This window comes from Delphinus delphis, chromosome 1 (genome assembly GCF_949987515.2).
Source record: "Delphinus delphis chromosome 1, mDelDel1.2, whole genome shotgun sequence".
In the NCBI taxonomy this organism is placed as follows: Eukaryota; Metazoa; Chordata; class Mammalia; order Artiodactyla; family Delphinidae; genus Delphinus; species Delphinus delphis.
The window spans coordinates 40,793,465-40,806,557 of NC_082683.1; the positions used below are offsets into that span (position 1 = coordinate 40,793,465).

Sequence of the window (13,093 nt, forward strand, 5' to 3'; positions counted from 1 at the left end):
TCAGTCTTGGAAAATTGTAGCTTTGCAAGAATTTGTCCATTTCCTCTAGGTTGTCCATTTTATTGGCAGATATTTGCCAATATGTTCCTTTGTGTTTCTGTGGTGTCCGTTTTGATTTCTCCTTTTTCATTTCTAATTTTATTGACTTGAGTCCTTTCACTTTTTTTCTTGATGAGTCTGGCTAAACACTTATTAATTTTGTCTTCTCAAATAACCAACTTTTAGTTTTATTCACCTTTGCTATTGTTTTCTTTGTTCCTATTTCATTTATTTCTGCTCTGATCTTTACGATTTCTTTGCTACTACTAACTTTGGGTTTTCTTTGTTCTTCTTTATCTAGTTGTTTTAGGTGTAAGGTTAGATTGTATATTTGAGACTTTTCTTGTTTCTTGAGATGAGATTGAATTGCTATAAACTTCCCTCTTAAAACTGCTTTTGCTGCATCCCATATGTTTTGGGTCATCATGTTTTCATTGTCATTTTTTTCGAGGTATTTTTTAACTTCCTCTTTGATTTCTTTAGTGATCTCTTGGTTACTTAGCAGTGCACTGTTTAGCCTCCATGTGTTTGTGTTTTTTACAGTTTTTTTTTCCTGTAATTGATTTCTAATTTCATAGGCTTGTGGTCAGAAAAGATGCTGCATAGATTTCAATTTTCTTAAGTTTTCCGAGGCTTGATTTTGACCCAAGATGTAATCTATCCTGGAGAATGTTCCATTTGCATTTAAGAAAGTGTATTCTGCCACATTCGAGTGGAATGTCCTATATATATCAATTAAATCTATCTGGTCTATTGTGTCATTTGAAGCTTGTGTTTCCTTATTTATTTTCTGTCTGGATGACCTGTCCATTGGTGGAAGTGGGGTGTTAGAGTGTTACTATACCTCACTGTTATTGTCTTACTGTTGACTTCCCCTTTTATGTCTCTTAGCATTTGCTTTATGTATTGAGGTGCTCCTATGTTGGGTGCATAAATATTTATAATTGTTATGTTTTCTTCTTGAATTTTTCCCTTGATCATTATGTAGTGTCCTTCCTTACCTCCCTTGTAACGGTCTTTATTTTAAAGTTTATTTTATCTGATTTGAGTATTGCTACCCCAGCTTTCCTGTGATTTCTATTTGCACAGAGTATCTTTTTCCATTCCCTCACTTTCAGTCTGTATGTGTCCCTAGGTCTGAAGTGGGTCTCTTGTAGACAGCATATATATGGGTCTTGTTTTTGTATCCATTCAGCCAGTCTATGTCTTTTATTTGGATCATTTAATCTGTTTACATTCAAGGTCATTATCGATATGTATGTTTCTATTAACATTTTCTTAATTGATTTGGGTTTGTTTTTGTGGGCCTTTTTCTTCACTTGTGTTTCCTGCCTAGAGAAGTTTCTTTAGCATTTGTTGTAAAGTTGGTTTGGTGGTGCTGAATTCTCTTAACTTTTGCTTGTCTGTAATGCTTTTAATTTCTCCATTGAATCTGAATGAGATTCTTGCTGGTTAGAGTAATCTTCATTGTAGGATTTCCCTTTCATCACTTTAAATATATCCTGCCACTCTTTTCTGGCCTGCAGAGTTTCTGCTGAAAAATCAGCTGATAACCTTATGGGGATTCCTTTGTATGTTATTTGTTGCTTTTCCCTGCTGCTTTTAATATTTTTTCTTTGAATTTAATTATTTGTTAGTTTAATTAATGTGTCTTGGTGTGTTTCACCTAGAGTTTATCCTGTATGGGACTCTCTGTGCTTCCTGAACTTGTGTGGCTATTTCCTTTTCCATGTTAGGGAAGTTTTTGACTATAATCTCTTCAAATATTTTCTCAGACCCTTTCTCTTTATCTTCCTCTTCTGTGACCCCTCTAATTTGAACGTTGGTGTATTTAATGTTGTCCCAGAGGTCTTTGAGACTGTCCTCAATTATTTTCATTTTTTTTTTCTTTATTCTCCTCTTCGGCAGTTATTTCCACCAGTCTAGGACTGGAGTTGGCAGGCAGTTGGGTAGAGCCAGGTCTTGGTGCTGAGATGAGGACCTCCAGGAGACCTCACTCTGATTAATATTCCCTGGGGTCTGAGGTTGTCTATTAGTCCAGAGGTTTGGACTCAGCACTCCCACCACAGGAGTTCAGGCCCAACCCCCGTCCTGAGAACGAAGATCCTGCAAGCCTCACAGCATGGCCAAAGGAAAAAAAGGAGCAGTACAATAACAAAGCATAAATATAAAATAAAATTAGAAAAATAAAAACTTTATTAGAAAAAATAAAAATATAAATGAAACAACAGAACCATAACCTAAAAAAAACAAAAGTCAGAAAAGGTCTTGGCTGTGGGGGGCGGAGCTTAGGTGGGGGTGGGGCTTAGGCAGGGCAGGGTTTAGGGTGGGTGGGGCCTAGGCTCAGGACCTGCACAGCTGGAAAAGGCAGCACGGCTAGAGGGGGCCTCAGAGTGCAAACTGCAGAGGTAAGGCCCTGGGTGGGCATGCGGGGGGGGTGCGGTGGGGGGGTTAGGCTCAGGATGGCTGAAGGGAGCCTCAGAGGGTGGAGGATTAGGCCTGGGACCTCACCAGGCTCTCCGGGGCCCAAGTGGGCAGAGGAAACGCTGGCCACATTCCTTTCCGATCCTCCACTCTCCCGAGGGCCTCTCTCCATTCCTGTTGGTCCCCTCACTGTGGCTGGGCTCATCCTGAGCATGGAACCCCTCCCCTCCCCCAGCCACCCCTCAGGGGCACTGGTCCCATCCATCCAGCCTCTACTTTTCCTCCCCCTTCCCTCCCCACAACATCTAACCCAGTCACTCAGGGGTTCCTCCCATCCCCTTAGGTGTCCATGGTCCCCCACCAGTGCCCGGTAGGTGCCCTAGTTGTGAGGAGACGTGAACTCCATGTCCTCCTAGTCCTCCATCTTGACTCTGCCCCCTGAGAGCAGGAGATGATTTTAAAGGTAGTAAAACCAAGGGGCAAGTTTTATTTTGCCGTCTATGAAATGAAGATAATAATAATAACAGCCTCTCAGAGTTGTTGGGAAGATTCCATATAAACATTTAGTACAGTACTGGCACAGCATAAGTGATCAATAAATGGTGGTTATATTAATATCATGATAGTTGTTATTATTTCTATTCTTAGATATGGATGCACAAGGATGAATCTAAGGTAGCTCTTACGTTTCCAATTTGAATGACTGCATGGATAGTAGTAAATTCACTGGAATGTCGAGCAGGCAGAAGAAGCAGATTGAGAAGGTACGATAAAGAGCTCATTTTATAAATGATGAGCTTGAGATACCCATGAGACATTCAGTGGTGGTGTTCAAAAGGCAGTTCTAAGTAGGAGTTTTGATATCAGGAGAGATTTTCAAGTATAGACAGTATTGGGAATATGGAAAAGAAATGTAAGATGTAATGATATGAGATGGAATCATGTATAAATGTTTAAGGATTTTGTAGAAGAGAAATCCATGAAGGAGAATCAAAAGAAATAGGCAAGAAGATACAAGGAGAATCAAAAGAGAGAAATACCAGGAAAGACAAGGTAACAGAATTTCCAATAGCAAACTGTCAACAGTATCAAATGCAAGATAAATTCACATAGTGAGTATAATATGTCTGTTGAGTTTAACAATATGAATATCACTTATGACTATTACAGTAATGAAATGCCTATTTAATAAATACTACAAAGTATAATGCCAGCTAAGTCTATATTTGAGTGCTACCATTTTAAATTATGATAATAGTACCTGGTCTAATTGATATAATGAACAAATACACTAACATTATAAACACAAAAATGCATTGATATATATGTATATCATGATTATAAATATACAAATAATTTTGGGTATAGTTCTTAGACTTACCATCAATTCCCAGAAACCAATAGAAGCCGACTTGAAAGAATAAAAATGTGTTCATGTTGGCAGTGTTTACAGTAAAACTGAAATAATATAGCTGATATACAAATTCTTTAAGCTTTCCATATTTTCTATATATTGAATGCTACCCTACTTTCTGAATGTTTCCTTGAACAAAGAACTTCTGACTCCATGAATCAGAAATATAGCTAACTTATGGTGTATCTTATAAAGACCATCCTAAAGTAAATGTGCCATCAACTTTATTCAACAAGTGAGTTTACTTAAGCTACTAATAAAAATATGTACCCATGTTGCAGACACTATTCAGGTCTTTTATTAACATCTATTATCAATCTTCCAAACAGTGCCTCAAGGCCAGTGGTATTAAACCAAATTTAAAGGTGAATAACTGAAATTTAGTGGGGTTATGTAACTTGTCCAAGGACACAAAGCTGGCAAGTAACAGAATGAAGATTCTGACACCAAAGCTCATGCTTTTTCCCACTACACTCTAATATTATCACTACTCCTGAACAATCAGAAGTAAGAGATGTTTTTTACACGCCAGTATACTTGAGAAAGATTTCTCTACTCTTTCTTTTCCTTACTGCTAAGACGGTTTCTTCTCCTAAACCCAATCTTTGTGAGAATAGCTCTATTTGCATTATCACTTAGTCTTCTGTAAGTTGCCTCTTTATATCCTTGGCTTACTTGGTTTTGTTTTTCTTTTTTTTCTGGTGAAAGTTCTTTATGTATTTTGGATACCAATCTTATATGTTTAATACATTGCACAAATTTCTTTTCCCAGAATAGTACATATCCTTCAACTTTAGGTCTTTGTCACATAGACTTTATTTTTACAAGCTCAAAAGTATCTATCTATTTCTTTATAATTTTGCTTTCCTGTGCCTTGCATAAGAAATTCAACCCTATTCCAAAGCCAATAACATATTTATTTTTTATTTATTTTCATAGTTTAAATTTTTAATTTGTTTGCATATTCAAGTCTTTAATCCATCTAAAAGGTTTTTAAAAATAATTTGAGATGGGGTGTTCTTTGTCATACAACTCTATTGATTGAAAAGGCCCTACTATTCCTACTATTTTATAATACAAACTCTGTCATAGATCAAGTTTCCTTATATAAACAGCCTTGTTTCTGAGTTCCAGTTTGTCCATTTAGACTATTTGTCTATTCTTATTCAAATGCCATTCTATTTTAATCACTATTCTATAAATAAAAATTATTAGCTGAAATATAAGTTTCTATAAAATAAACACATACCTACTCATTATTCTTCTTTAAAGTTGGCTTAGCTATTTTTGACCTTTTGCTTTTCTACATGAATTAGCTTATCAAGTTCTATGAAAAGAATTTGACAAGGATAATGATTTGAATTGTATTAATTCCAATGATTTTGGGTGATTTTGGGAGAACTGACATCTTTATAATATTGAGCTTTCACTTCCAAAAACATAGTTTGAATCTCATTTTATCAGATTATCCCTCAACTATCTCTCATTATTGATGTTATCTCTGTATCCCTCTGTCATTCCTTCTTATTTTTCAATGATTGCTGTTCAGACCTCACTGACATTTCTCCAATATATACAGAGACAATATTTCCAACACTCTGGGTACTTTGAGTTCCTCCTCTCCAATATCTTATCTTCCATTATACCTCTAGCTGCTCCCATAGTCATACTATACACCTTGATATTTCCAATAGTTACAATAATTGTAATTCCTTCAATTTTCTTTTAGTCATTCTACTACCTAATGACAACCTCTTTGCAGCTTATTCACTATCGTACACTAACCACTGACTTCATAAGAATCTCCAACAAGAGTAAATAAAAATCCCTGTTTGCCTAGAAAAGTTCTAGTTTATGCCTGTTGTCCAGTTGTAATTATTAGAGCATCTTTCACTCTCAAAATTGACTGATTGGATAAAAATTGACATTGGATGGTATAGTTATGCTACTTTCAATACACTGATCTATCGTGTTTTTACTACCCTTCACCTTTTCATGACTCCCCGTCCCCTTACTGTATTCTCTCTTCTCTAAGTTTGCTTGCATGCATCCTGGACTCTCTTAACTTTCTCTTATTTTGTGGTCTGTATTGCAAAAAAACACAACCATGGTCTGCTTCCAGCCATAATGAATTGTCTGGTAATAAGTTTACCCTCCCTCCATAAATAACTAGAATGCTGGACCAAAACATATAAACTATTTTTTTAAGACAGTGGACAGTAGGCAACTCATGATTGATCCCTGAGAGGGAGAAATAAGGTAAGGCTTCTGATCACTAAAGAGTTCTGTCTGGAGGCACATTCTGAACTATGATGCAAGGCAAAGGAGCTCATGAAAAATGTGGATACCTCACTGAGTTAAACAGAAATTGGAGTTTACAGAGTTGGGTTAGTGATGATGTGGCTGGAATTACAGAACAGAGAGCACTGGAGAAGACTAAACTATGCACAGAAAAGCTCCAGAAACTGACATAGGGCTCAACTTGATTCTTTGGCTGAATGCAAAGCTGTACATACATAAGGTAAGACTCCATGAAAATAAGCAAAGAATAATTACTAGAAAGTGGAAGAACAATTCCAGGAACTCACGCAGAGCTGGGACATTCAAACCCAAACAAATCATAACACTTCACTAGAGACTCCAGAAGTATCACATCTTAGTAGCAGAGTTAAACTGACCCTAAAGTTCAGGCTACTCTAGACCTGCCTTAGTAATACTTAAAAGCAAGCCTTGATGTTCACAATGCAGTAACTGGTTCCACATCTACCTAATACCATAAACAACTAAAAAACTGAATAAAATATTTGAAATAGATGTTTTCAGACACTGGATAATTAGCATCACAAAGGTGGGATCCCTAATAGAAGGGAAACAAATGAGATAATTCCTATGATAACTCCAGCTTTCGAGACACAGGGATGGGAGGTGTTCTAATTGTAACCAGACAGATTAAAAAGACCCCTTTGAACACCTGGAGCACTCAGTAGATACTCCAGAAGGGTCGTGTCTGGACCCAGAAAGACCCAACAAACATCACTACATTAGGCCTGCACTAAGAAAACTTTAAATAAGCCTATGTGTATCATTGAGGGCAAAGAGAAAGACAAAAAACAGACATATAAAATAATTAATTAAACAGTATATTATAAAGTGATAGTTTCTAAAAGAGAAAGTAGAACAGCATATGTGGGGTGTGTGGAGGAGGACAAAATGAATAAGTCACTAAGGTTGGCCTCATAGAGAAGGTGGCATTTGTTATACAAGTATCTGCTGGAAAGGGCAAATGGGAATAGTCATTGCCCTAAACCCTAAGCCAATGCTCTAAGGTGGAAACATACCTGGCTTGAGGTACAGCAAAGAAGCCAGAGCTGTGTGGGCAAGGCAGAAAGTAGTAGGAAATGTGGTCAAAGCAGTGCGTATGTTGTAGGGTAGGATAGGTGGGTTTGACCAATGATTTTGCAGGATCTAGTAGGCCATTTTAGAGATATCATCTTTTACGCTGAGATACAAAAGTTAATTAGAGGAGTTTAACAGAGTAATCATGTGATATGACCTACATCATAAAATTACTCCCATTTCCCTGTTAAGAGTACACATTAAAGACAGGGTAGGCCTAGAATATAAACAGGGGGCCAGTTAGGAGAGTTTTATCACAGACATAGAAAGTAATTGGCAGAGGTAGGCCTGGAATTCAGGCATGTCTAATATAGAGTACATATTCATAACGATTACAATTTGCTTGATGATGATGATTATGTTGATGATGACGATATTTTGCAATAGCAGATTTGAAAGAAGAAGATGAAGAAAAGGACTAGAAGAAGGAGAAAGAGAAGGAAGAAGAGCAGAACAAAAACAGTAGTAATAATCTAGTAATAATTTGTTGTGGTAGTTTTTCCTTTTGCTGTTTTTAGTCTTATTTCTACTGTTGAGGTGTTTTAGTAAAAACAACAGCCATCAAGTAGTGAATCTCTATTATCTATCTATCAAACACCACGGTAGGCTCTTTAGCTGCACTTTCCCATTTAATATGCACAATGCTCACATGAAATAGTATTATCATCTTTGCTTTACAGATGGAAAACTGAGGTGCCAAGAGATTAATTTAACCGATCAATGGTAAAACAGCTCATAAGTATGACTCAGTATATAATCCCAAGTCTGTTTGAATCCATTGCCCTGTGATCTTTCTACCATGATATGTTGCCTCTGTTTACTGTCAAGTCTGGCCATAGCCAGGATAAACTTTTATTGAGACTGAAATCTCCAGGATAGAGACTAAAGCAGCAGCAAACTCTTGGAATTTTTAAAGTCCAATTCAGACATGTCATATATAAAAGTGTGTGTGTGTGTGTGTGTGTGTGTGTGCACATGTGTGTGTGTTTAAGCTACATTACTGTTTATAATAATGTGAGAAATATTTCATTGTTATAAAAAAAAAATTTAAAAAAAAATTTCACATTATATACCTCAGAGGAAATTCTGTTGGCACACCCAGACAAAACAGGATTGATGAAATAAGAAAGAGTCAAAATGATAAATAGGTATGTTTTGTTGTCTCAGGTTGTTCCTGGAATGCAGTTAATTCCTTTATGACTAGAGGCCTGAAACATTGCATTATATTCAAAGTAAGAGAGAAAAAAGAAACAATTTATTCTTAATGTATGAACTTCTGAGTTCATTAAACATTTCAAAACAAGAAATTAAAGAAAAAGCATCTCACTGACTGCTGATAGGACAGAAAAAATACTATAAATTGTGTGGCAGCAATTTAGAAATATGAATGAAGAGTTTTAAAAATATTAATATACTTTGCCCATCAATTTCCCTCAAGGAATTTATCCTAAGGAAGCAAAGTGAAATCTGGGTAACACTTCATGCATAAAGATGTTTACTACAGTGTTATTTATAACAACCAATAATGGAAAATAATCTTTATGCCCAAGATTTAAAGAAATGGTCCAATAGTACATAGCTATTGTACAGCCATGTTTATGAGGTTTTTAATGACAGAAAATTGCTTGTGATACCATTTAGCTTCCTTATAAGTAAGATATAAAAATGTATATATGGTACAAATTTAATTATTCTCCAAAAATAAAATAGAAAATAAATAAGCCTAGAAGTAAATATGCCAAAAGTTAATAGTATTTGCTTCTAGGTAGTAAGATTATGGGTGTGTGTTTCGAGGGGTGAGGGGGCATGTGCTTTTTCTCTGCTTCTAATAATTATCTATATTTTCCAAATTTTCTACAGTGAGCATTGGATACTTTTATAATCAGAAAGGGGAAAAAATTAACTCAAAGAGATAAAAAGATTATAAAGGAAAGAAAACAGTTCCAACAGTCCAGGCACATCATTTTATTTCTTCTTATTGGCTGAAGTTTTATCATATTTAAATAGAAAGATTTGCTTTCACATCACAAGAGTGTTCTGCTGCATCAATAATAATTTCCACATAAGAATATTTAATATAGGTTTTTCAGAGAGAAAATTACTTTTCAATAAAGATACCGGGATGTTTAGTTATCATAGATTCTTGCAAATGTACTATTTAACAACTACTTCAGGGGGTTAATATATCGGTCCTGGAATACAGCACCATATGTTCCAAGCTTTTATCACTTTCTAAAAACATAAGGAAGATAACCCAAAAGCTAGACCTGTTTATACAGTATATTTGATGCTTTGATTTTTAGTGGAGTCAGCCTTTGATGACTAATATTTCTTTTGCCCGCTAGTACCAAACCCTAAATAAGGCTCCTGACTAGATTACATTCATGAAGGTCTCATTTTAAAGGAAATTGGAGAGATGGAAAAAGATTACAGGAAGAAACATCATAAAAACAGGCCTCACAAGTCAAACTTAATAGTAAAACCATTCTTTTTCATATAGACAACCATGAAAACAAATATCCTGTGAGCTAGAGATATGTATTATATCTTTCCAGCAGATCTTTATGCCTTCTTGAGACAGATTTCCATAACTATATAATGTGATTACAGTTGAAGAAGCAATGGCCCACAGAAAGAGGCTGATAAAGCATCAGGCTCCAGGAAACCAGATAAACATGTTCATGATTTCTAATTGTAACAAGGGTAGGATAACACTGAATATGAAGCTAGAACTCAGACAGACCGAGCAAATATTGGTTCCTTCAACTTTAAAAATAAGTATCCATAAAACAGCACCAACTCTCTTATTAGAATAATAACTTGGAACATATTCATGTTACTTCCTTGATTGATAGAGAAGATTCAAAAGAGACTGTATGACTTTAACATGTAGTATGAAAATTATAACACCCTGGAAGAGACATTTTAAGCAACAAAATGAATATACCTGCAAGCAAACTAGAAGAGAAAAGAACAAGAAACTTTGAAATGTATGACCAACTTGTCCAAAAGACTATCCCAGGTCATATATAACTTAAGAAACACATTTTCCTAACCCTCGAGTCATCCCACTGCTCTGCAACTCCCGCACCTGACCAGAGGAGTTATATAAGGATAGTCTTTTTGAGAGACTAACATGAAAGAAAAACTAGACTAGGAATTCAACATGGCCCAAAGTTAAAAAAAAAACCACTATAATGTCAGAGTTTCTGTTAGGTCTCTACTTATCAAAGGATATAAGAACAGACTCTGTTCCTTGAAAAGTAATCGGTCTCATTTCTTAGGAGTTAGTGGATTCCTGGTTACAGTAGGCAAGTTGAAAGGTATGCATGTGCTGTGCATAAACAGGAAAAGAGTAATCCCCTTTATGAATTTAGAAATCCTGGCAGATTATACTGCTTTAAAGAAAATGTTTCCTTTCCTTAATATGAATTGACTACACTTCCTCAGAATTACTGTTTGTTTTTCAGTGGTGTGTGTATGTGACAATTGTAAGTTACTGACATGAGACAGGCACACCAACAGAAGAATGAGGGGTTGTATGCTTACCTCATGGTAGCAGAGAGGTCTTCACAGGGAACCCAAACTTGGAGTGCCAAGATTCAGTTTTGTACATGTGGCTAAAGCCTCCTGTTGTGAGTTATACTCTCAAGAGTCAGTAACATAGACTTTGGAAAAAGCACTTTGAGGATCATTGATTGTCTTGCTGGAATAAGAGGGACAATCCTAGGGACAGGTGAAGCCCTGTAGGCAAAGTGTAGGTTTCCCAAAGGTGGTTTCAGGGAAGGAATATTATTCTTACTATGAAAAACTGAAAAAGGAATTCCCTCATGGAAGAGTAAGCCAAACTAAGAAGCAAAGCAAGGAACTAAAGTTTGTCCTAGAGCAACAGTCTGTGTGAGGTTTAACTTTTTTCCCACTGTCCTAAATTGCTATATCATATATAGCTAACCATGTTCAAAGCTCTCCCATATATTTAATTCCTTCTAGTTAGCCCTAAACGTCAGTAAACATTACATACACCCAGTCCTGTGTCAGTGGTGTAGAAAATTAAAAGAATCGGTAGTAAAGTGAAGTGGCTGTCCCTGAACCCCTCTTCTGCTGAAGCCAGCATGCCAGGAACAGCATTGTGTCAAGGACAAATGAGGGTCCCTAAATTCCAGACACTGACCACTGCCTACCTAACACATGACTCAAGTTGCAGTTGAAAGAAACAGAGAGAAGCAAGCAACCAGGTGAAAGAGCAAGCAGAATAGATTGACTTGGGAAGGGAAATTAAACAAACTCCTCACTTTCTCCCAAATATGCTAGAAAAAAATGACCCTGAAGGAAGAAGGCAGATGTTAGATTATAGGGCTATGCTTCATCTCCTTAAAAGAATCCTATCACTATGTGTACAAAATTTGTGCAAAGTCTTCCGGAAGCAGCTGTCTGATAATGATAACTGATTTCTTAGGGTTAGATTTTTATTAATGTTTTTCAAAGCATATGTCATTAGTTCTCTCTTTTCATCAATACTTTTATTCAAAACAGATTTGAACAGGATTATAAAAACATACACTGTTATGTTAGAAAATGTAGATGAAGTAATCGTGGTTAAAGATAGATTAATACTATCAGAATAACAGAAAAGTTAGTATACAAAAACAAAAGCAAAAAAGCTTTCCAGAGTCATTATATTGGGCTATAAAATTGGCTCAGAGTTTTCCAGCAGCCAAAGCAAAGGGAAAAAGTAGGATGAGTTACAAGAATCATATTGTTTTTAAGATAGAAACACCTTGTTATATAGGAGAAGAAAAGCTTTTTCTGAAACTGAGTCCTGTGAAAAAAATAACATACAGAACAGCACTCCATAATAAACATAATAGCAAGTCACTTGCAATGGTTCCTTATAGTGTCCCCCAAGGAAGCCTAGCACATAACACTAATGCTTCCATCGGTAAAGAACACTGAGTTCTCAGATAATCTATTTGTTTTTTTCATAACCACCGTATAGCAAAAGTTAGCATATTATACCTGTTACTGTCTATCTCTTAAAATAAAATGATATCACTACAGCACATATACAAGAATATATTCCTAATATGGTCATTATCTTGATATTACTAAAATAACACAAAAGCATAATCTTCCTACCAAAACCACAATGAAGGTATCCACTATTTCTCTCACCTGTGATTCTTTCACGTTCTCAACAGTAAAGTTGAACCAGACTCGGAAGCGTGGATTACAGGTATCCGGCCTAATGAATAAATCATACTCAAACTCAGAGACCTGGTCCACCCGTCCAAGGTTACCTGTTAATAAAAATTAAGAGAGCTGGGTTTTAATAGAAGTTCATGAAGCTCAATGATATATACATTTAAATATTATGAGCTCTGACAATGACATTTGTCATCATTCAGTACTTATAGGTTCATTTTTCACAATCTGCAGGGCTGCCAACTCTGAATGTAGTCCAGAAAGAGGAGGTTTTCAGCTAGTCTAGGCTGTGGTATAAGCAACTCTTCCTATCTTTATGACCTAGCAGATCTATTTGTGCTACAAGTATCTTTGACAGATCGGGATGCTGTATAGAGCATGTGGCAAGCCCCCGTAAACCAAGTAAGAATCACAACCAAACTTCAGTTTCCTAGTTAGAAAAACAAAGATGATAATACCTCATGTATTTTGTATTAAGCATTATGGTATACAAATTACCTCTAATATATTTGATCTTGTTTAATTCTCACAACACGGCTATGCAGTTTGTACTGTGTTTGGTGTATTTCCAAACTTCTATCAGAACATGTTAAAGAATATATAAAGCAGAGTAAGTTT

At 36.0% G+C, this 13,093-nt stretch overlaps 1 protein-coding gene across 1 annotated transcript in view; it reads right to left on the bottom strand.

The window, feature by feature from the left end:
• The window catches only part of AGBL4 (AGBL carboxypeptidase 4), a 1,259,489-nt gene that overhangs the window by 1,133,768 nt on the left and 112,628 nt on the right, over window positions 1-13,093 (bottom strand). Inside the window, exon 2 of the mRNA XM_069540446.1 lies at window positions 12,410-12,570. Coding sequence (XP_069396547.1) covers window positions 12,410-12,570 — 161 coding nt within the window. The remainder of the gene's footprint in view (window positions 1-12,409; window positions 12,571-13,093) is intronic.